Below are 25,724 nucleotides of genomic sequence, written 5' to 3' on the forward strand. Positions count from 1 at the left end.
GAGAAGAGATATTTGGGCTTGGCTTCCTGTGCCTACTGAGCTGATAATCAGTCCTATACAACCACTGGCTCAGTTCAGCAGGAACAGGAGTCCAGTCCACAACCACCAAACCAGAAGAAAACACAAGCACTGGCTCGCACAGATAATTCACAAGACCCGCTGTTCTATTGGATGGTTAATTGCTGGAAAATTAATTGGCAACCACTTTGATGATTGTAAAAGCTTTGTTTTGTTTTTTTGTCTGGTGCTTGGATCTTTGGGATTTAACATTTTTCACTGTTTTATAACATTTTGTCGACTACACTTTTAATTGAGATTTTTTTTTTTACAGATAAATAAATGAAAAAAAAAAAATGTTACATGGAGCCCTAATTTTGTAGCAGCATTTATATCTGCGGATAAATAAAAATTAACCGCGGCAAAGACTTTTGTGCAGTGAGATGTTAGGAATAGTGTCTGCATTACATAGTTTGTCCACCAGAGGATACTGCCAAGTTTATAACTATAAATGTCTTGCTCAGTTCTTTTACTTTATTTTATTTAAGAGATTTTATCCACAACTATATTGGTCAATCTACTTTGAAACTCTGAAATATTGGCATCCGCCTCCAAAACCCAGTATTGATCGAGATCTGTGTTTTCGGCCAAATAACATAAATTGGATTATTTGTCTGTACTGGAGACACACCGTATCCAGTGTTTGCCTTTACATCGGGTAGATACCAACAGTTCAGCCAGAGGATTGTAGAAAGCCACCAAATGTTCTGTAATGCTCCAGTCTGAATGTATCTTTCTCTTCCAGTTTGCTAACGTCAGACGGTGATGACAGGAGTTTGGCACACCGGGTCCAGCGCTCACCTCCTCCTCCTCCTCTGTTAGACAGGGGAGGCTCCAGAATCACTCAGCAGTGTGAACACCAAAAGGCTGCGCTCTTACTCGACAGCCAAGGACAACTGGCAAGGTTTAGAGCACAGCAGTTCTGTCCATTCATGTATTTGGAAATAACTTGTGTGTGTGAACCACTAACAAAACAAGCTGTTCCTAGTGAGATGCACTATTGTTTAACACATTGTTTCTGTGATGAGAGAGAAGAATCACACAATTCCACCTGTTTTAAAATGATGTTTCATGGATTGAGACACATCCATCAATGTTTAGGAGCCTGTGTTTAAGTTCAACAACATCTCAGGGCATTATAGGCGTACATTCTGGCTTTGTGACTGCTGTGTGAACAAATGATTATGGTTTTTCTACTTTGTATATTTTAAATGAAGGTTTGTGAAATGCTCATGTTGAAATTAAATTATGTTTTCTTAAAATAAATGACTTTTTCTTAACCTTATTTCATCTGTTGAGAAGCAAAACCTGAACATCAGTTCGTACCTCATGCCTATTTTATTTGCAACTAGGTACAAATATCATAGCCATATTGATCTTTTAATGTCATAGACAACTGATTTACTGAATAAAACATTGGTTGTGTAGTGTGTTAGGTTAAGTGATATCCTAGTGTATATTTTGTTCACAAACCCAGTGAAGAAAAATAATGTTTCAAATGTTCTTGCACAGACTGTGTACTATTTACACTAGAATTTCCCTACTTCCCGACTTTTTATACCATAATTTTTTTGCCCATACTATACTATGACTTTTTTCATGACTTTTTACACCATACAATACTATGACTTTTTTTTATGATTGTCTGACAGTAGTATACTTTGTTTGACTTATTCAACATACTATACTAGGACTTTTTTTCTACTTTTTTTTAACATATTATACTATGACCTTTTAATGACTTTTTTCCCAATGCTATACTATGACTTTTTTATGGCTTTTTATACCATAATTTTTTTGCCCATACTATGACTTCTTTCGTCATAATATACTATGATGTTTTTCATGACTTTTTACACCATACAATACTATGACTTTTTTCCCAATACTACAATATAACTGCCTTTTTTTTGTTGACATACTATACTATGACTTGTTAAAAAACTTTTTAGGACATACTATACTATGACCTGTTAATTACTTTTTTCGCCATACTATTCGGTGCCTTTTTTACCATACCTTTTTATCCCTTTTCAAAAAAGTAATACTATAACTATTTTATGCTTTTAAAACAATACTTTACTATGACTGTCCCCAAAATATACAATCACTTTTTATGACTAAATTCACCATGTTATACTCAACTTTTTTTTTTCTTGTCAATCTATACTACAACTTTTTTCGTAATACTATACTATGATTTATAAATGCCTTTTTAAACACCATTGTGTGACTTTATTTTTCCTTTTCTCAACATACCATACTATGACTATTTATCACCATACTATATAGTAATATATAATTGTATTATTATACTGTGCCTTTTTTTAATAACTTTTTTCACAATACTATCTTATGACCTTTTTCATAATTTTTTCGCCATACTTGACTTCTTTGGCATACTGTGCTATGACTTTTAATGCCTTTTCGAATTACTATACCGCTATGATTTTTTTTTACTTTTTTCAACTTACTATGACTTTAAATTACTTTTTTCACAGCTCTATACAGTTACTTTTTACAGTAGTATACTTTGTTTGACTTATTCAACATACTATACTAGGACTTTTTTTCTACTTTTTTTAACATATTATACTATGACCTTTTAATGACTTTTTTCCCAATGCTATACTATGATTTTTTTATGACTTTTCCCATCATACAATGCTATGAATTTTTGTAATGACTTTGTTTACCATATTATAGGATTCAAGGATTTAAGGATCATTATTCGTCATTATGCACCACAGGGATGCACAACAAAATTACGTTGTAGCCCATCTTCCACACAACAAACACAGGAATGTAAACAGCAGCAACAAAAACAATTCTCTGGGCAGATAATATAGCCGACATCTTCACATTAAAAATTCAACATCAGAAAAACATTGTCCATCAACTTTCCATCAAGCATCATGATGTAATCACAGAGTTTATCTCTTCTCATCCCACCGGAGTCCTGCGCTCCGTCCTGCCGTGCGCCCGTCAAGTGCAGCTTGATCCTGGATAAACGATTTTACTTTTTTCACCTTATCATACTATGGCTTTTGTTTTCTTTTTTTGAGATACAATACTATGACTTTTCTCTTTTTTTTTAATTACTTTTTATTAATTTTTAGGCCTTTTACAATACCATACAATGACATTTATGACATTTTATGCCTTTTTAAGGCATATTTTACTATGACTTTTTTATTTTGCCAAACTATAATGAGACCTTTTTCATCATGTACTATGATTTTTTTATGCCTTCTTAAACAATACTATAGTATGTGATGTTTTTTTTTTTCCATTTTTCAACGAACTATACTATGACTTTTTATTTCTCTTTATACTATGACTCAATTCCCTGTATTATATCATGACTTATACTATGACTTGGGTTTGTTTTTTTAAAACCATACTTTAGTATGACTTTTTCTCTTTTTTTAGCACTCAATACTATCTTTTTTTTTTTTGCCATACTATACTATGAATAATTTCACCACTCTTTATTCAGATGTTTTCATTATTTTCTGTGCCAGACAATGCTATGCCTTTTTTATAACTTTTTACACCTCATCATAGTTTGACTTTTTCTTTTTAAAACATACTATACTATGACTTTTTTCATGAATTTCTCACTTAACTACATTATCACTACTTTTACTTTTTAAAACATGTTATATTATGTTTATTTGCCATATTATACCCCCCCACAAACACAGAATATAATATAACATTTTTATGGAACATTTCACCCTATTATACTTTTTTTACAACTTTTTTTAGCCATAATATACTTTGACCTTTTAAGTTAAAAATAAAACGCAGTTAAGAAAAAAACTACCCACTATTTTTGTAAAACTAAGAGGAGAGAAACAGCATATTGTTCCAGATTATAAAGTAGGTCTTTATTGTTCCAAAAATGAAAAAAAAACATACATATTTTGCCTCCTCATGACTCATAACACGTCTCCCAGCTAACGATGGTAACAACGATAACAGATCAAATTACGGAAAGAGTATTAGGAGAGCCAACAGTGTTAACCTGGGTGAAAAATTTTAGGGTGGTTGACAGGCGACCACCTCAAGTTCTGAAAAGTAAAACCAATGCGGAATTTCCGTAGACTTGCAAACTTTCTAATGGCCAGCAGAGGGCGACTCCACTGTTTGCAAGATGTCAGATTATATAGAGAAATATGAGAAAATTCAACCAAAGAAGGAGGGTCAATATCCATCATTATAAATAATGAAGAAATAGAAAATGTACACAGACATATCATTATTTACATTTTGTCATATACTCAGTACTGTCAGAATATGTTTTTTCTTATAAACATTATACAATTTAACATTTCAACACAAATAGTGATAAAAGTGGTAAAAGGACAACTGGCGTTTGGTTTTCCTGTCTTCCAAACATAAATGTCTTTCAGTCAGCATGTGTAACGTGAAGGATGTATATTGTGCGACAATTATATGAGTGGGAGGACTGTGACACATTGTACGAGCCGCTGCTTCTTTGCAGTATGATCTGTCACTGTTCAAGTGTCCTTGTGGGCCTCGTAGATGTGTCATGTGTATGTGTTTGCGTATAATTGTAGCCTCTCCACATAATCTGTCGTCGCTGTGCTGTTTTGACACACTTCTGTCATTGCATTGCAGCATGTCTCCACAAGACCGTGGCTATTTAACATTCTGCAAAGGTGCCTTGGGAAAAACCTTGAGCTGAGTGTGAGTGTGTGTGTGCTTAGTTCTCGACAGGGCTTGATGCTGCATGCTTATGTGTAAGTGTGTTTTGAAGTGCCTGGATCCTGAGATGAACTCTTTTAGTGTCGCTTGATAAGCAGTTATCTTCGTTAAGTCTGAGCTCCAGTGAGTTGAGAACACAAGCTGCTTCATCAACTAGACCAGACCGATGCACCACCTGGACACACACACACACACACACACACACACACACACACACACACACACACACACACACACACACACACACACACACACACACACAAAAGATATTGCTTGTTGTGACATGGCCATAGAGCTTCAAAAAGAAAAGGGACTTGTTATTTTTGACATATTATGATATCAAATTCAACAGCACACTATAGAATTCTAGATATTTATTTTATAGCCATCTCAATAATCAGAGCCCATTCGACTTCCAAAAATCTGACTGTGGTATACATGGAATAAGAGATTTTGGACAAAGACATAACACACAAATACCTCTAAGAATCAAAGTCTGAGTAAAAACTGTCCAAATCAACTAATATTTAGCCAAAAATAAAACAAAACTTTGTGTTTCATTTTTTTTTTTTCTGACATAAAAAAACAAAGCATAACACACTATATGTGTATTGTTGTGTATTAGAAGTTACATTTGAATACATCCAAAATTTGAATTACTGAAAAAACATCTTTTGGGGAAAAAATGTTGCTTCCTCACCGTCTGTAAAATTTCTGTTGATGCACTCAGGGATTGTTGGGAAAAAACAGCAAAGTTGACTAACAGGTTGAGGATCAATAATGGAGACAGTGACGGTTGCTGAGATTGTGGTGACAGCAGAGTGACCAATGACTGCAGGCGGTCAATAGGAAGAGGACGAGCTAAGACCAAGAACAGGGAGTGTAGGTGGTCCCATGCTTCTTTGCCATGTACCTGGAAACATAGATTACACAATACAGTTATTGTTAGCTGAAATATGTCTATGTATAAACCAAACCGGAATCAAGAAGCATGGCATTAAGTATCTGTCTTACAAATAAAAATCAATAGATTAGTAATTCATAAATAATGAACAAAGTAAACCCCATGCGAGTTATTTGTAATAGTAGAGGCGGTGTCGACGACAGTAAGTCTCCCAGGGTTATGAGAGGAGGCGGACAAATAGGAGACAGAGAGATGAAACTCGGGCCAGCTGGCCAGACACTCACTGAGAAATCAATACTACATCCCCCTTTTCACCCGGCTCCCCTCCCTCATCTGTATCTATCTCTCTCTCTCTCTTCCCCACTGTCTCATTGTCTCCCGCTCAGACTATCCATAATTTATTTTTCTAATGTCTTTCTCTGTATTTGTCCTATGGCTTTCAACGACGACACATCTTCCAATAACAAAGAACAGACCATCCACATTGTTAACTTGTTGAGTTATGACGGGCTGACAGAAAACAAAAGGTTTGTATTAGGTCATAAACCAAAGTACTAGACAAGTTAAAATGTTGAATGGTTGGTGACACTAGAGGAAAAGTAAGGTGATCCACGAACTCATGGGCTATATCTTCTGGGACAATGAATATCTGGACAAATAAAACAAATTTAAAATGAAGAAAAACTAGATAATTCAAATATTTTCTCCAATAAAAGTCTTACCAGCTGTAGTGCTCTGTTGTGTCCCCTGTTAGTGGGGTGGTGGTAGAAGATCAGCAGCCACAGAAGGGGGCCACAGTCCTCAGGCTCTGATGTCACCAGCAGCTGGACAGCCACTTGCACCCAGTGGGCACACTGAACCAGCAGGAACCAGGCCTCGAACACTTTGTGGTACCTCCTGCAGGACAGGAGCAGAAACAGTGATCAACTCTTGAGGTAGGGAGCTGTCTGAATACTTCTGGGGCATCATGGGATCTGAAGAATTTTTCTGTGCATGGATAAATGTCACTGCGCACACCAGAGAACAGATTTGTATGGCCCCTTCGTACCATCCTTATGAAAACATAAGGGGTCAAGGGGACCAATAGCCCCTTCTTTCCTCTGTCACAGAAAAATATAAAACCTGGCAACTCGATACACACAGCCTCCCAAGGTGAAAACAATACCAGCGTCGCTGTTGCGGCTGGTAATCATTGAATTCAGTCTTGAACATGGAGCATTGCAGCATTACAAAGTACACATACTGTACTTGTGGCCTTCATCAACAGTTGGAATTTTATGTGACCTGATATTTACTATATCTCCATGACAACTGAGCAAACTTCATCTGCCGATGGAGGCTACTAGATGAGGATGAAACTCTGAAAGTAGTTTTTTTTGTCAAATCAATTTTTAATCTGTAATGGTTGGTTAAAAACAAAGCATTATACTGAGCCTACCTAGCTCACTATGCTATAAAAAGTGACGATATCTAAAAACAAATCAGATTTGGGTGGTTTAAGTTAAGGCACCTCCCAGCTTTCCAAGGTATGTGTATGATTATGTACAACTTTCTTTTTCTCCAATCCCTGACCAAAACAGCTTGGGTTAATTGTCATCCCAAAAACTACACCCAAGTTGTTGTCAAAACAACAACAAAATGTAATGTAATAGCATAAAGGAGAGTAAGTGGAGGGTTATTTATACATTTAGACAAATTTTCTATGCAACGCAACCATGATGTTGTTTCACCAACATTTTCATGAAATGATTTGCTTTCAGTGTGGCTGTCTGGTGTCATTTACATCATAATAGCTTTATTAATGAGCCACAACTCTGAGTGGCTGCCAGTAATGTTCGTCCTGCCCTACTGACCGGAACAATAGATGATCAAAGAGAATCAGAGCTTCAGAATGAAATACTGAATCTCATCATTTGTTCCCAGTTGTTATAACACTGAGGGACAGCTGTGATCCAACTGCTGATATCAAATGTATAAAAAACCATGATGAGGACACAGTTTATGCTTTTATAGCACTTAAGAAACATCTCAAAATACAAAAATAGACTAGTTGTGTTTTGTCTAAAACAAATTCTTCAATCCATCCAATCCATGATCATTTACATTTATAATACCTCACTCTCTTTTCACTCAGTACTGCAAAACATGGAACACAGTCCTTCCAGAAATAATGCATGGCACAGAATATAGGATAGCAAAAGTAATGACTAGAGCTGAGATTATTAAGCCATGACAGAAGTGTTTCTATGTTTTAAAGCAAAAACGTAAAATATGTACTGCTCCTTTGTCTGAATTAGAACAGAAAATAACTGATATAAGAGGAAATCTGATCACTTAGGGTCTCTGGGAAACTGTGATGGGTATGTTTCACTATTCTCTCACAAAAGACAAGAGAATTCATTTCATGTTGTTGCAGATCACTGTAAAATAAAAAATGTAGCTTATTTGAAGATTGCGAGATGGACTTAAGGTCCAGGTAGAGAGCTGCAGCGGAGTGAACATAAAAATTTGAAGAGCAATAAGGATCTCTCTATCGAATTTCCCCAATATCATCATCAGGCTCTCTTCTTAATCACCCTCCTTCAGAGCACTGGCAGCTGTATCTTCACTCAGAGCAACACAACATACTACTTTTTCAACGTTGGTTCGGAAAAATGTTTTGGGAATTTTTCATGGAGCTCCAGAATGGAGCAGTGGTCGAGATAATGAGCCCTGTTAAAAACCACAGCAGGAGTGTATCAAGTCAGCCGACATTAACTGCTTTTCATCTGCATCCCCTGTCCTCTTTTTCTCTAAATCCGTACAACTAAGGCTACTCAACCTCAGCTTTTCTCCATTTCCTACTAATATCAGTGTATGAATGGGTGTGAAAGGGTGAATGGAGAGCAAGGTAGTTCTCCAATCAGAGGGTCGGTGGTTCGAAACCCGCGCTATACGGCAGTCGATGTGTCCATTGGGCAAGACACTTAACCCCAGTTTCCCGAATTTGCCATCGGTGTGGACTGGATGTTGCATGAATGTTAGTTAGAGTCTGGCACTGCATGGTACTGTCATCAGTGTGTGAAGCTGTTTCTCCATGTAATTTCCTACTAATATAATATTGAACATTTTCCTCAGTCAACTTTCTCTAGTTCTTCTTCTGCTTTCTTTTTCTCACTCTTATTGGGCTTTCCAAGACTTGTTTTCTCGACAGCTCTCTCTTTCCCAAGTTAATATTCTCCAAGCACTGCACCAGGACCTCTCTGCTGTGATATAAGGGGGAAATATCTGACTAACCACCCCCTCAACAGCAGTTAATGGAAATAAGAACACCACAAATGCATTCAGTGAGGTGGTAGATGCAGACACACATCAACACATTCCCTCTGCAAGCCTTTCTCACCCTGATCTGGTGGTGCTACTGCTGTTGTCTCTGTCTCCCTCCTCTTCCTCCTCTGTCAGTCTTTGTAATGAGCCGCTGAGCCAGTTCAAGTGATGTCTCCAAGCCTCCTGAGGCATCTCTGCAAGAACAGATTCAGATATACAGACAGAATGATTACTTGTAGCACATATATGTACTTATTACAATCAATTAGTAATCACAAAATGCAAAGCCTTTCTTGCCAATGTTCAAGGAGTAGTTCAAAGTTATGGGAACTGATTTATTTGCTAGGGAGAGAGAGAAAGTTATTTTACATTCTGGTTTTTCAATCCATTATCTTTTCTGCTTATCTGGGGCCGTCGTGGGGGCATTAGCCTTAGCACGGTATTCCAGGCATCCCTCTCACCATCAACATTTTCCAGCTTTTCTGGAGGGCCCTGAGGAGTTCCGAAAGGCCATACCAGATACATAATCACCGCATTTTCAGGGTCTACCTGGGGGCCGGTTGGACATGCCTGTAAAACCTCTAAAAGGTCCAGGAGGCATCCTGATCAGATGCCCAAACCACATCACGAGCACCCACTGCTGGACACAGATTGAGCCAAGCCCTGCTTTCCCTTTCTGAGATGATTTGCCAGAAGCTACTTAAAGACGATCGTGAGTCCTTCTCCATAGTCTCCCCGAACTATTTGCATGTTCCAGTGCAGAAAAACAAATTAAAAGACCAAAATGTCATTTTGCTTTCCAGCAATCATGTAACAGTGTTTAAAGGGCCAGAGTGGCGCTTGTCACATTCCACATTGTTCTGTCAAAAAAAAAAGCTCCCAGCCACAAACCAAATGTTGTACAAAACCCTCACTTAACTGACACTTCAGGTTAACAAACAAACCGTTATTTCAGATGGTGGATATCTTGATCCAGGTCTTTCCTACCATGCGATATTTTAACAATGCCATGATAACTCTTAATTTATAACTTTTTTCAGAGGAAACACAAATCATGATAAGACCTCAAAACTTCTACTCTTCACAGTACCATTTACATTCAGTTGCCAGCTAAAAATCGCCCTTCACCACATGCACACACACACACACATACACAGTAATAATTAACTGAGTTTGGCTGGGCTTCAGTGTGTCCCTAAATGGCTCCATTCATGTAAATCATTCCTGCCTACAGGTCGGTCTGGGCACACACTGATAAGCACTGCTCCAATGTGCCCCTGCACTCACCTACTGTGCATCCGTTCAACAGTAAAGATTCCTATACATAAACACTGGTAATACATATTCAGCATTGATAAGATTCTTCTTAATGAGAAGAATAAGAAGGTGCATGAGTGTGTTTGTATAAGATTATCTAGAGTTTCAGTTATTCACAACAAATGTATCTTGTACAAAACAGGCAACTCATTAAACTTCGGTATAATTTGCCTAACTTCTTTTCCACATTATGTCAACTTTTATATCCAACATAAAAGAGTTAACACAGTTGCTGACTAACTAAAATTGATTCACAAGAACAAGAAACAAAAGAGTCCATTCACTCTTCAGCAGGAAAGCTTTGTTGACACAAAGTTAAAGAATACCTGAAGAGACCTTTTTTCACAATACAGGGTTTGTACATTGTGTCAGAGGGAAATATCCACACATACACACACACACACACACACACACACACACACACACACACACACACACACACACACACACACACACACACACACACACACACACACACACACACACACGAGTGTGTATGTATACACTGACCTGATGGCCGGGTCAAGAGAGGAAGCAGCAGATTCTGAGGGGACTGTGGGAACATGGCCTTCAAAGGTAAACTCGTCTGAAACAACACAAAGCACACATTTTCCTGAGCTTCATAAACGTAAATCATATTTACCTTGAACTAATATTACGCTGTGCTCTGAAAGCCTGAAAAACGGCATTTTGAATGGGAGTCTGTGTTACAGTAGGTACTAATGTGTAATGTAGCGTGTAATAGGTAGCGTTTAGTGCAGTGTGACTACAGACATTAAAACAGATTCCACTGTAAATACACTATAGCACTGCCATCTACTGGTTAAAAGAGGTGAAAAGGAGTTGAGCTATATTCACAAAACCATTCAGCAGGTAATACACATATGTTTTTCTGGCCTTTGACAATAATGGCTCACATGTGAGTGCCAGAAAGTTCCCTGCAGTCACACAGGATACGTTGATTTAGGTCCCCTCTACAACAACAACAACAGACTCACGTATATTTGAGAGAATCTGTGGGGGCTGAGAGTTTTAGTAAAATGCACAGCGACACATCAGTGTCAGCTCACAGAGGTTTCCAATCATTGCAGGTGTTTCTTTTTGCAGGTGTGCTTTAAATCGATTTTCCATTTCTTGTCCACGAGGCAGAGGTCTGAACCGTGGTGTGTGTAGAGAGTGTAGTGAGCTCTCGGCTGGAGATAATGGTGTGGAGGATTCATCAAATGTTAAGTGATTTTGTCTGCAGAGGGGAGGTAATTGTTCATCGGCCTGTGCTTGCATCTAAGCCTGCGGCATAATAAAATAACCATCCTTTTACCTCAAGCAAGCATGGTGGATAAGAATAATTGGATTCTGTTGTAAACTTTAGACTTTGTCACAGTAGGTGAAGTCCTCCTATGTGGCACTGATTACTGAAGAGAAATGTCTTTGACAAAAGTAATCTGTAGTAACATTAAAACTGTAGCATCTTGATCAAAACAGTTGTCTCTGCTGTTTGAAACCACAGTGGACTTCAATATTTTAGATTCCACTACCTAAAAAACACATTGTGAACACATTAAAGGCAAATAACAGTGATGGAGTATGGTGACACCAAAACATGGATTCTACCAATGCAATAAGGAATGAGACTTTTTAAAATGATAATATATATATATATATATAAAAACTAAAAAATGTATGGGCAACAATTCAAATAATCAACTATCCTTTTGTAATTTTTCAAGCGCAATTCAACAATAAACTTGTTCCAGTCTATTAAACATGAAGTTTTACTGCTTTCTTTATTTTCCATGAGAGTAAACTAAATGTATTTGGGTTTTGGACAGGTCATTATTTACTATTTCATGAACTCATCAATTAATCAAAAAAAAAGGAAGAATAATTGATATCGAAATTAATCATACATTTAAATAAAACTTAAAACTAAAATAAACCAAATATTTGAGTCAGATTTTCAGATCTTTTGTTGGGAAGTCAAGGCCTACCTGATGCTGCCGCAGTGCCAGTTCCCTCAGGAAACAGCTGGTAAAGGTTTGGATCAAATACTTTACAGACTCTTTCCCTTCGGCTTGCTTAAGGATGGACCTGTCAGACACACAAACAAATATGGTCATACAGAAATGGACACTTCGGAAAATATGATACACCAACCAAAAACGTAACACTCAAACACATGAGCATCACAACAACTTCAAATGACACACCAGCACTCACCTGAAGATGTCGTTTACAACCAAGAATATGGAGCAGTGCTGAGCGCAGGCTTTAGGCTGAAAGACACAAAAACTCTATTTTTTTACTTTGTATAATTATGCTGCTTCATAGAAATTAAAAGCCTACACTTACAATCCAGAAACTATAGCAAGCATATGATGAATTAATTCCATTATTACTAAATTCAAGAACAAGAACCACCTAATCTTGACCACTGGGTGTCACTGTTGTATCATCTACAAATCTTCAACGAGTCACAGTTCCTCCCTGTTCTCAATCTCTCCCCATTAACCACTCAGTTTACCGCTCTGTCAGTTCCTCCTTCAAACACACAATTACTCTCATCTCTGCCTTATGTACACTCATGTGTTTTAGATTCAACACATTCTAAAACGCCCAAGTGTAAACATTTAACAGCTGTACTGTTCATGTCCGCCCTCTACTCGTTTATATATCTTCCAGTCCTAATAACTCTCCCTCTCACCCCCCAACACTTATATAGGGGGACCAGAAGTAGTCTAGTTTACAGCCTTTTACTTCTGCAGTGTCATACAGTAGAAGAGAGATTAAAAGGAGCACCTGAATTAGTTATGAGTAAGCTTTCTACTTATTTGACATAGCCACAGTCAATTCAAAACCTTCCATCTGTGTCAGTAGTTAAAAATGAAGTAAACTGTATAACAGTGCTTTTAGTACATCAAGGCCAATAATGTTCCAACAACCTACAACCTGGTTCTGTAAAGGGGTGATAAAGAGCATTTTCAATGCCATAAAGACACACATTGAACTGCAGATGTAATAGTAAAAGTGGCAGAGTTAAAGACCAATTTGAGTCTTAGTGAGGTTAATAAGAACAAACAGCCCCACCCAGTGTTTATATGATGTCATTACAACATTCAAACATACAAATCAAGTGCTTTCATCCTCAGTTTTGACATGTCTTGTTGCTTTTTTGTCAGGCCAGAAAACATTAATCAAACAAAACGTGCTGTACATGTAACTGTTTAAGAGTACATCTGCAATACGTTGGCATACGTTTGATGGGTGTCGGTGTAATTCTACATATGCGGCTTGCATGCTAGCGTGTATGCATGTGTGCAAACTTCCATGGTCTCCCCTAGTGAAAACAGATGTGTTTTTTTGAGTATCCTCCTCCATACCTTACCACTAACACTTCAAGGAGGGTCAATTACAGCACACAACAAACATCCTGTTTTTGGTAGTAAGGCCCAGGAAGTGAGTGTTTATTGTTATTGGGCCGGTCTCTCTCACTGGATCACAGAGTGTTCGGGCAAGCCAAAACGAGGAATGTAAGCCTAATTTCATGTTTCCCAATTTTGATTGCAGTTTAAACAAGAGAGTGAAAGGGAGGCGAGAGGAGACACAAGCCAGTCGGATCACACGCCTCTTGTTCCAAAATAATTTTTTTTTTTTTTTTTGTTGCTCTTGCACACGTGTACGCCAACGGAGACTCCCATACACAGAGACGCATGTGAAACGCACATCTGACTTCTAAACAACCTGAAGGCTAGGTGAAACCTATACGTATGCCTCCCACCCTCTTAACGACAGACACGCTATACCAGATGCAATTTCATAAACAGAGCATGGCGGCTGGAGGCATGTGTGTGTGAGGGTTTGCATGTAAACATGTGCGTGAGAGCCAGCAAGGTGATGAAAACAGAGGTCAATCAGAGATGGATGAGAGGGTAAACAAATAGATCCATGACAGGAAAGAGAAGTAAACAGTCACAATTGTCTCTCTGTCTCACACACACACACACACACACACACACACACACACACACACACACACACACACACACACACACACACACACACACACACACACACACACACACACACACACACACACACACACACACACACACACACACACAGATATATTTACTTCAACTGTTTACAGAACTCCTCTCTCCACTATAGTGATTCCTCAAGTGCAATCAACGGGCAGACATATTCTTGTACATGCAGCGTTAGTAATTCCTACACCAGTTTGTTCCAATCTCTGTTCCTTTTGAGAACAGGTCCTGAACTGAAACAGTTTGCAATGCTAGTCTGTTATGTACACAGCTCAAGTGGACCATCACTCGGGGGGAAAACACAACTGACACAACTGACAAACTTTACTTAAGTTAACATGAGGCAAACTGGCAGGTACATTTTTGTTTTCCACCAGAGTTTCACTGACATTTCTAGCTACCAAAGGCAATCAGTAATGTAGGTAAATAGGACTGCATTCATGGGTATTGTATTGCTGGGCATGGACGTTTGGCACAAACAATTTGTAGAAAGCATGTCTACAGAGATTTATCTCCTCTCCTCCATTCCGTTTTTTTGTGTCATGCCTACTCAGGGAATAGGCCTAGATTCTGAAATAGTTGAATCTGATTTAAGTGTTTCGTCTGAGATTTCTTGAATTGTTTAGTTTAGTGACACATAATTCACTGTTACCCCTGCTTCTCGCAATGACTGCACTAATATGACTGACTAACATGTTCCAAGTTATTGTGGGACAAAAAGCAACCCTTGGTGGCCAAGTGAAAAGAACACAAAACACTGCTGGTATTTTCTGATTGCATTGTAGTAATGAGGACATCATCAATAACTAGTCATAACAACCTATAAATCAAAAATCACTTCTGACTTTTAAACTGGGCCTGATCTTGGTTAAAAGTTATATGAAGTGAGTGGCCAAGGACTCAAGTGACAGAGTTCAGTACATACTTTGCACAGTAAATGCTGCGTAGCACAAGCCAAATGATGTGAGATGTAGTTAAGAGCTAGCCAAATGATGTGAGATGCATGCAGAGCAAAGCCAAATGGTATGAGTTAGCCAGGCAAAAAAAGTCAATAAAGATTCACCAAAAAGCGAAGAAACGTTCCAAGTACTATGCATACAAAAACATTACAACCGCCATACCTCATAATAAATGAGTAGGCCTTATACTCAAACTGTTTGCTTTCACAGTTTACAAATCAGTTCAAAGGAGAGCTTAAAACATATGGAGTGTGCAGTGATTTCTGATGTGAGACTCTATAGCCTAATTCAGGGCAGATGAGTCAAACTATGTACATAACAAAAACATTTAACAACAGCAATATGTCACCAATTAATCGACAACGCTGCCAATTCATGAAAATGCCAAAGAAGTCCGTGCTTGGCTGTCATGGATTTCTTCTTTCCCATAATGATGTTGTCTAAGTAGCCGTTCATGAAGGTAACTAAGGTCAAATACTACCCTGACCCTTCCTCGTAGCATTTATTGCATTCGTATTAGTTGTTGCACTTACTGTATTCGTATCAGTTCGCTGCACTTATTGAATTCGTATTTGTTTGCTGCACTTATCCTATTCGTAGTAGTTTGTAGCACTTATTATATTCGTATTAGTTTGTTGCAATTATTGTTTTCGTAGTAATTTGCCTCTGCACTATACTTTTGCTCTGGCTTATGCTTTAAGATGCTTGTTTAAGAAAGGAGATGCACTTATGACTTCTGGTGACTAGTAGTTCTCTTGAATACCTATGTTGAATACACTTCCTGTAAGTCGCTTTGGATAAAAGCGTCTGCTAAATGACTGTAATGTAATGTAATGTAAAAATATATGAGATTTAAATCATGGGTTCCACGGCGCGCACATGCCAAGACATCACCAAGCTGGTTTGAAACAAAACCAGACATTTCACATTTAAACTAAACTAAAGCTGAAACGATCAGAAGATTAACTGATGAGCAGATCGACAGAAAATGAATTGGCAATTACTAAATTGATATATCAATATTAAATAAAGGTGATGAATGTGACATTTTACTCTTGTTTTCTGTTAAATCTCATTGTAAACTAAATACTTTGGGGTTATGGACATTTCAAGCAATTTGAATATGTCACCCTGGGCTCTGAGGAATGGTGATGGGCATTATTACACAATTTTCAAATATTTCATAGATTATAAAATTAATCAAAATAAATTGCAGATTAATTGATAATGAAAATAATTGTCAGTTGCAGCATGCAAAAAACTTGGTATGAATAGGCCCTTTTCACAGCAGCCGTTTTGACAAGGCATAAGTGCTGCTGTAAAAAGGGTTTCAGTGGGTTTAGTGTTTATATGTTGAATAAATGTGGACAAAACACATGTTTTTGGCAAATCTAGTCATATCTATCACAGAAGTACATGACTTTATCCTTTTTGAGTTGGGATTTTACAGAGTCCACATTACAGAAAATTACCCACCAGCAATGACTGTTCCAGTTGCTTCTGTGGATTTGACCCTGAGTTGGTGAGAGCACACTCCAGCAGACTGAGCACTGCTTCCTCCAGGCTGGACAGGTTGTGATACCACAGGGAGACTACAGTCTGCTCATCCAGTGACAAGCATTGGCTAAAAAAACAAACAGCACTGATATTATCATTGCAGCTACAAACAAGATTCACATCACATCACATCTAAAATATAAGCAGTATATATAAATATAGATGTTTGGACACAACTTAATAGAAAAACTTCTTGAAAACATATTCAAATCCCAACAAGAACTTAGGGGGCTTACCTGGAGTAGGCGGAGCTTAGAGCATCCAGGAAGTCTTCACTAAGTTCTGCTCTGACACATGTCACTGGCTGCTGCAGCAGCGCACCAATGAGAGGAGCAACCTCAGGACAAGTGACCAGGGGGACACAAGCCTCTGATGTGGCCAGAATGTTGTCACATGAACACCTACACAGCAATATAGACAAAGTCTGTATTATCTGGAACTTATTATCAATGGCCTACTTTATAAAACAGGAAAGGCAAAAAAATCTCTTTTTTCAAGCTTGTTATATTTGATGATTTGCTTTTTTTCCTCTGTTGTATGGCAATGGAAATGGAATAACTTTTAGTCTGTAGGTCTGCCAAATAAGACATATTGTGACATGAAGTTCTGGGAAACTGTGATGATCATTATTTCCCCACTATTTTTTTGACATTTCATACGCCAGAAGAATGTTTGAGAAAATAATTAGCAGGTTAATCAATTATGAATATAACTGTAAGTGGCAGCCCTTGTTTCTTCTGTGCTGTACCTCTGATTCATGTGGCCCATAGAACTGCAGCTCTTCCCAATATTTTCCTGCAGCAGTGCCACCATCTGAAATGCAGGAAAGAGCACAACATGCATATATGTTGACATAATTACAGTATTTATCAATTCAGGCAAGAATGAAACAGAAAGAAAAGGCTAATACCTTCATCAGAACTTTGAGATGGTACTCTTTAGGTGGAACACCCATTTGTGTCATCAATGCCTGCGCTGGAGCATCGTCTTCCTCTGTAGCGAGCTGACACAGCACCTTCTGTGGGAGGGCAGGCAACATAACGTGCAGCTGATTATTGGCACTTTATGTGTATATCTTTAACAGACTATATTAGACTTTAATGCAGTCTGCCCTAACCCCTAGATTCATAACATCAAAGCTAATGAGTTACTAGAATATGGGATGACTCTGTTGGCGTCACATCATTTGAACCACATGAGTGGAGAAAAGGCATTTCAGTCAGTGAGAATGTATGGACGGCATATGAGCAACTTCAGAAATGAACATTCTTTGTAACAGAGGGCCTTGGTGTTTTACAAGCATTTTTCAGAAGGGGCCTCATCATACACTGATAAAACTAGACTCATAAACTCTGCTGATCTCGTCTGTGAAGAAGTGATTCATAATGAAGGAACAAAAGAGGGAACACCAGACACGTACTGTAAGTCATAATCGTACAAGAGTAGCTCTCAAACTTTAGGGAGGTTTTTTTCTCGACAAATATGTTGCGAGGCCAATGTCGACAGTCTTAGAAATGACAGCAAAGATGCCACACGTGTTTATTTGTGTTATGATTAATAAACTGAATGTTTGGCAAGGATTGTGTTCATTATTATCCACTCAGAAGTGTGATGAAAGCCCTAAGAAGTGTTGCTTTGAATTAGGGATTGATTTAGACTTTAGAAACAACCCTCTCTTTTTGATCACAAAAAGCTGATTCACTGGTACAAGTTGGAGAGTGCTATCCAACAGCAAAAGCCAAGGCCTCACATCTTCAGCACGCATCTGTTTTTACAACTCCAATGAACCGAAAACAGAAACAACGCAACCACTAAGAGTAGACTAAAAAAGGGCAAATCCCTTTCAAACTGCACATAAAAAGATGTCAACACAAGATGAGGAAAGAAAGAGATTGAGAGTGGCACAATATGTAAAAAAAAAAATTAAAGGATTTTAAATTAAAGGATAAAAAACAAAATCCCAGGCAGAGGAGCACTGCAGCGCTGTTGGTGGAGCTCTGTGGTTTCTTTGGCCAGGCTCTACAGCACGCTAAGATGCTTACCCTCCACATAGTCTGACAAAACAACCCCAATCACTACCATCTGAGCACCCTCAAACTATGCACATTGAGTACATACAAAACCAATCACACTTATTCCACCCTTGGTAAGGAGGCACAGTGGGGCTGGGGGATATGAGAGGGAAGGAGGACTGGTTAGAAGGAATGGAAGAGAGAGACTGGAACGCAGTGCGATGGATGTATTTAGAGCCGGGGGGGAGGGTGTGGTCACCAGAGGAATGGGATGAAGGGCAAATGGATAGATGGAATTGCAAATACTTTCTCTTTCTCTCATAGAAAAGAAAGCAACCAAGCTGGCTTTGGGGGCTTGGACATGCTGCAGCCATAGAAATGATCCCTCCATAAATCTAAAATTAAAACAGAGGATGGAGAAAAATGCAAAAGCCATAGACATTGGTTGGTTTTGATGAGTGCCTGTTAACAATTACTGAGCCATGATTGAATTCTCCCAAAACCAATAAGAGACTCTAGTATATCTTAAAATGGTCAAAACAGCCGAGGCAAAAAGAGAAGAGATGAAATGAGAGGAAAAGAATACAGAAAAGTCAGGGTGAGGAGGCAAAATAATGAAGATATAAGAGCTTGTGCTCAAACTCACATTGTGAGCATTAAAGAAAAGTTTCATTTCAAACATTGCATTTTACTCCTAAATCAAATGCCCAATCTATAATCTTTTCACCTCACGAATTAGAAGTATTTCAAAATACATAATCAAAGACGTTTATGTAATGCAAAATGGAAAAACAATAGTTTGTGTGTTTCTCAGACTAACTTTGTTTTGATTAAAGTTTTAGTTTAAGAATATCACATACATTTGGGAGTGGTGGCTGTCTCAATGTGCTTTAAAATAACAGCAAAGGGTCCGAATGACATCAGACAAGTACAATTACTTTTATCATAAAGGTAAAACTGTGATATTTAAGGGATAGTTCGACAATTTGGGATAAAAGCTTATTCACCCTCGTATAAAGACTTAGATGAGAAGATTAATTCCACTCTCGTGCCTGTATGTTAAGTATGGAAGAGTAGCTTAGATTAGCATAAAAAGGAGTAGCAGTGGGAACTGGCTAGCCTCACTCTGTCCAAAGTTCAAAATTACATCAACAAACAGTTAATCTGTCGGCCTTATCTGTCCAGCGTCTACTTACCACACAAAACAATGCTCACGGATTTCTGTTTGTGTTCTGGCTAAACAAACAAGATGAAAAATATACACATTTCCCAAAATATTGAACTATTTCTTTGAGTTAAAAACGTAAAGGAAGAAATATGAATAGAATTTCAGTGAGTCAGATTTACTGAAAGAGGGATGCCACCCAAGAGGATACCAAAGAATTAAGGGGAATGTCACAAAGCGACATTCATCTCCAAATTAAACACAGAGTGTAGCAGCTAATGTGAGCAGTCCAAAATATGTTTTCAAACACTGAAGCTGCCACAGTAGCTCCAGGGCCTACCTGTGGTTCACCCTGTTTGAGTCAGTGAAGATAAACGTCAAAGATAAAGCTATCAAACCAGCCATCCTCCGGCCCTCTAATATTGTTTCATGCCTTACTTATCTGTCATCTTCTCAAAGATCATGCCATTTTGCTGCAGCACTGTGTGGTCCCCCCTGCTCGTACAGGATGTAGAGAACCAGACCAATTGAGCTAATGACTATCTGACATAGCCTGCAGCTATGTGGCTGTACCCAGCATTCATCAAACCCAGTGAGAACACTCAGATGTGGAGAGGAGAGGCAGACAGGGAGGGGTGAACCAAAGTCGTGAGGGCGAAAAGGCAAAATACTCTGCACACTATCATAATTTAAGGAGAAAAATACATGTGGCTTCTAACAGTATATACAGTAGCAGTACGACACATGTTTTTGCACAAATACTCACATACATATGCGAGCACATGCACAAAATTACACAAACAGGGTATTTAGGTGCCACTTAGCACTAGACCCTCAGTCTATTATGGAAGCAGCAAGAAAACAATGTTGGGGAGCCAGATCAGACAGGGCTAACAGAAAACAGGCTGTATTCTGCATTCCAGGACCGGCAGCCCAACACAACGCAGACAGAGGGAGAGACACAGAGACGGACCATCGCTGGCCTTAAACCATACATCTGCCCTGCTCCCCCAGACGGGATGAGCTGCGGTGGTAAAAAAGTTTTTTTTGTGCTTCCTGCCATTCCTGTCATTTGTGGGGAGAGGAAGCTTCTTTAGAGAAGATGAGAAAGACAATAAGGAGAAGCTGCAGAGTTTGTTATGAGCTTATTGTACTTGTCATTAAGTGAACCTTTTGACTCTGTCTGTCAGTGCTGTATCACAAGCATTCAGCTACATTTAACTACTATACATATATATATATATATATATATATATATATATATATATATTGTTGTAAATATAGTTGGAACCTGAACCCTTTTTTAAGTGTTCATCATGGAAGAATGCAATCATTGTTTGAGTAAGGATCAGTAGTAAATCTCAGTTTTATCTCAGTTATTGGGTCATTGTTCTCCTGCTATTCAAGAAAATGAAGTTCACTGTTCATAATCATAACAAAGTTTGTTCTCTCCCCAAACTTTAACTGTTGCTGTCTACTCTAATAAAATCTTTCCTTCGACAATGATCACCTCCTTCTAGCAGAAATTAGTAAGGTAAAAATTGCTTTTTATGCAGTTATTGACAAAGGGTTTGAAGGTACACCAACATTATGATATATCCAGTTTTCTTGATTGAAAAAAAGATATTAATGTAAATGTAATTAAAAATGTAAATCTGTACACCATCCCTACTTGCACATTGACATGCATATAAACAGACATACGGCCATAAAAAAACACAGACATACTGTAGACACAAACACAACCGTACACATATGCACTTTGCTTCCCCTCGTATGGGTCAAAGACCATCTGGCAAATTCAAAGGTTTACTTTCAAGGCGCTGTTTTAATTAGCAAGATGTTTTATTAGATGAGAAATTAATCAAAAGAATACAAACACAGTTAATCTGGCAAAAATGTGAAGGTTCCCCATTGTTTATCATAAGCCATCTGTGTGAACCCTCTCAAAGTTGAAAATTGCAGAATCTTTTTTTTCCCTCTGTTCTCTTTCCCTCCTTTGTGTGAGTGTGCACGCCATGAAAACACACTGAGCAAGATCGACTAACCATAATATAAAGGCTGATCCTTCTCTGGTGACAAGGGGCAGTGAAACAGTCAATTCTCATTTTCTTTCAAAATATGTTTTATAGTTTTGGGCACAAAAGGCTTAGACTAACTGAGAGCCAATCTACCCCATTCATCATCCATGTCCCATTGGAGAGGAGAAACAGAGGGCTGGCGAGAAAACTCCTATTAAAATGAAATTAGACAGAAAATCTCTTCAGCAGTCCAAAGGCATTTGTACACAGATTTGTTGTCCAGTCTTACCATAACTAATTAGGACATAAACAGCAAACAGATCAGGCCTGAAAATTATGAAAAAAGGCATTAAATGGACGATTGGAAGAGAATATGCAGTACCAACTAAATAATGTAATGTGTGGGCTTAACTGTAGCTTAAATATTCAAAATATTTCTGAGTTTTTGTCTCCATCTATTCCAGCTTTCCTTTTCATGATTATGTGTCTAATCTCTGTCTACCCCCACTAGGTGGATCCATATGACCAATAAAACTGCATCGACGCATTTTGAAACCTTTGGCATACTCCATCATCCATCCACGTTAGTTTCTAAGCAACGTTTTCAGGTCTTCCTGGGGAACCCCAAGCATTCCCAGGCCAGAGGAGATATATAAGCTCTCAAACATGTAATGGTTCCAGCTCCTGGGCCTCTTACCAGTTGGACGTGCCTGGAAAACCTCCAAAGGGAGGCGTCCAGGAGGCATCCTGATCATCAGATGCCCGAAACACCTCACCTGGCCCCTTTTGATGCGAAGGAGCAGCGGCTCTCCTATTAGCTCCCTCCAGATGTCTGAGCTTCTCACACTATTTCTAAGGCTAAGCACAGCTACAGTACAAAGAAAGCTAATTTTGGCTGCTTGTATCCCTGATCTAACTCTTTTGGTCACTACCCAAAGCTCATGACCATCAATGCTGACGCCGCAACAAACCGCCTGTACATCTCCCGCTCCATTTTCCAATCACTTTTGAACAAGACCCCAAGGCTTGAGTTTTTTTGATTAAAGAGATAGACAAAAAATTAGGGATAAGCAAGACAGGGAATGACAATGCAGTCAGTGGAGGTCCAACCATAAACAGCAGATATGTTTTTGTTTATGTTTGACGCATCAACCCCAAGGGTAATATGGGTGCTAAAGCCCGTATTTCTACTTGATCCTGTATATAACTAAAATTTGCTGAGATAAAAATGAAATGCAGTCCAGAAAATGTCTAGTTACTGCACATGCAAAGATGAAGTGAATCTCAGAGATAGAAAGTTGCATGTAAAAGCTATCACGGATCACTGTTGTTAAACCATTATCTAGATATTTAAAAAAATGAGAGTCTACCTATATTACTTCCATCTAAGATCTCTAATAACAGAGATAGAGAGAGTCCAGTCCATACCCGTATCCACTGGTTAGCTTTTCTTTCCACAGCATTGCCTGGATTCTCCGAGTACAGTCCCCACAGACACTGGAACAACAGCCTTCTACCTGTAGCTGCACACAACAAGACACAATGGATGGTCGATTTCTGGTTTAATATAACACCCCTTTTACACAGATTATAAGCATCAAAATGACTCATGCTTGTAAAGAGACGAGCATTAGTCCGGACTTGATCCATCGACTATTCCCCAAAACAGAGTTAAAGTTTTTCCCAAGGTGCACTTACCATCAGCAGTGACATAAGGGTTCCAGCAGAGTCGGCCAAGAAACTGGCCGAGGAGGGGCAGCCTCTTCATGGTCTCTGTTGTGGAGCTCTGTGGGACATAACAGAGACAGCCACAGTCAGGAGAAAATGGATTTAATAGTCGACATGTTTTATTCTCTTCATCTTTAAGCTGCAAAGCTTTGACTAATAACTTAAGTGGGTTAGTTGTCTGAGATGAAGGCACATATACAGTAATTAGTTTTTTCCTATCCGGCATATAATGAAACATTACACAAGTGGAACCAATCCAAAAAATAAAATGTTTTATAGATATTTGCACCTTCTAACCCGTTTCATCCTCCTTTGTTTGATCCTTTTAACCTAGCAACCCTGTGTGCCACAACACCAAACATTAGAAGATCACAAGTCTACTTAATGGCTAAGGATATTAAGTTGAATAGCAGGCCCATCCACAGGTGCACAGTAGTAGTGCATTACTCATGCATCACCTTTGTTTCCCCCTATTTTGGTCGTGTCACAATTGCAACCACAGTTTCAATAGTGAGAGATACAAAGTGCAGAACAGGGGCTCTGGTCAAGGGTGCTATACCTGTGACAGTTTAAGTATGTGTGTGTCTGTGCTTCTTTATCCAGCTCAAACAAAAGACCATGTGATTAATTTCAACTCACAGCCAATTAAAACATCCAGAAGGTTTCAAGTCACAGCAAACACTTTATTAAGGAACTTGAATAGCCTTTAATCCTGACTATCTATAAACTTCAGTTTAAAAATTATAATATTTTCCCAGATGACTGTCACAAGGTTTGGAAAGATTCCAATAATGGGGTAGCTTGCTGACACCATCGGAAAACAAGATTTGGTGTACAGTAATTGGAGTGTGATTTAATACCAAAAACAGCACAATTGAGGGCCTAGTCCATGTGAAAAACAAGACTGGAACTAGTCACACACCTTATTATTTAAAACCAGAGCCAAACAGAATGTGATCATTAAAACTTGTTTGGCTGTTAAGTAGAACCAGAACCAACTCATTTGTTGTTTCTAGTTTAATATGACTAAACATTTGCCTGATATCAGACAAAGTTCAGTTTTAATTTTCAGTCTGACATTCCTCCTCTAACCGATTTCCATTGGCGGAGGGATTTTTGGAACTAATCACTAGAGACCAACATATTGGCCCAAATTTAATGCCATTTAAAGTTAACGCTGATGTGGAGCCACTGGTTTTGCAAGGGTTTTAAGAGTGGGGCGGAGCTAAGTAAAAGCAAACTACAATGTCAGGCTATATTGAGACAACATACAGTCTACAGTGCAAGGCTTGACAACACTTCATAGCAGATTTACAAGGGCGTTAGTCCCGCCCCTGCTGCTGATTAAATCATTCATCAATCCCCCCCACGGCTCTCACTGGCGCGAACGCTTTTTAACCAAGAAACTGATGTTTCATGTCAACACGCAGACGAGTCAGTCAGCTCCAACTTGGTGTAGTGGGCAGATTCAAAGGTCTGGACTTGTCAGAAAAATACTTGTCATTATTTGTCAGGATGGATACTGAGACGTATGCCTTCAGTCTGTATGAAGATTTTTAAACACATTTTTGATTCAACATAACTGACTGTAAAAACAAAAGTGTACAAGATTGTTTTTGTTTCATCTTATTACCTTTCTTGGTTTAATACATCGGGGGGGGTTCTGCATTAGACACATTATTTTTACAATAAGACGGCTGCAGTGGGACATGCAGTACAGTAAGCAGATCAAAGAGGTGACGTAATACGTAAATTTACAAGCATGTCTGCACACATGTGCATGAATCACGCTTATGTGAATTTACAATAATAGTTAGTATTCACCCCATATTTAAATATTATATCATGCATTTCTCCTGTGAGTTAATTGAACTGTAGAGAACAGCTTTGATCACGGGAGACGCACAAAAACAAGTCTGACTTA

The 25,724-nt window shown here is 38.5% G+C and overlaps 2 protein-coding genes across 4 annotated transcripts in view; one reads left to right on the forward strand and one right to left on the reverse strand.

Annotated features, from left to right (window-relative positions):
* aopep (aminopeptidase O (putative)) overlaps positions 1 to 1,557 on the forward strand; it is a 70,282-nt gene extending 68,725 nt beyond the window's left edge. For both annotated transcript variants that reach the window (XM_054610681.1, XM_054610682.1), the window contains exon 18: positions 803 to 1,557. The gene's annotated coding sequence lies outside the window, so the exon portion shown is untranslated. The remainder of the gene's footprint in view (positions 1 to 802) is intronic.
* A 2,397-nt stretch (positions 1,558 to 3,954) lies between these two features.
* fancc (FA complementation group C) overlaps positions 3,955 to 25,724 on the reverse strand; it is a 28,272-nt gene continuing 6,502 nt past the window's right edge. For both annotated transcript variants that reach the window (XM_054611317.1, XM_054611318.1), the window contains exons 3-15: positions 23,771 to 23,858; positions 23,501 to 23,595; positions 17,785 to 17,892; positions 17,623 to 17,687; positions 17,111 to 17,275; positions 16,794 to 16,941; positions 12,536 to 12,591; positions 12,307 to 12,406; positions 10,829 to 10,904; positions 9,078 to 9,195; positions 6,418 to 6,592; positions 5,492 to 5,704; positions 3,955 to 4,966 (exon numbers count right to left, since the gene is read on the reverse strand). In XM_054611317.1, the coding sequence (XP_054467292.1) occupies positions 4,790 to 4,966; positions 5,492 to 5,704; positions 6,418 to 6,592; positions 9,078 to 9,195; positions 10,829 to 10,904; positions 12,307 to 12,406; positions 12,536 to 12,591; positions 16,794 to 16,941; positions 17,111 to 17,275; positions 17,623 to 17,687; positions 17,785 to 17,892; positions 23,501 to 23,595; positions 23,771 to 23,858 (1,584 nt within the window). In that variant the 3' untranslated portion in view covers positions 3,955 to 4,789. The remainder of the gene's footprint in view (positions 4,967 to 5,491; positions 5,705 to 6,417; positions 6,593 to 9,077; positions 9,196 to 10,828; positions 10,905 to 12,306; positions 12,407 to 12,535; positions 12,592 to 16,793; positions 16,942 to 17,110; positions 17,276 to 17,622; positions 17,688 to 17,784; positions 17,893 to 23,500; positions 23,596 to 23,770; positions 23,859 to 25,724) is intronic.

The sequence above is a fragment of the Anoplopoma fimbria genome, chromosome 13 (genome assembly GCF_027596085.1).
Source record: "Anoplopoma fimbria isolate UVic2021 breed Golden Eagle Sablefish chromosome 13, Afim_UVic_2022, whole genome shotgun sequence".
NCBI lineage: Eukaryota > Metazoa > Chordata > Actinopteri > Perciformes > Anoplopomatidae > Anoplopoma > Anoplopoma fimbria.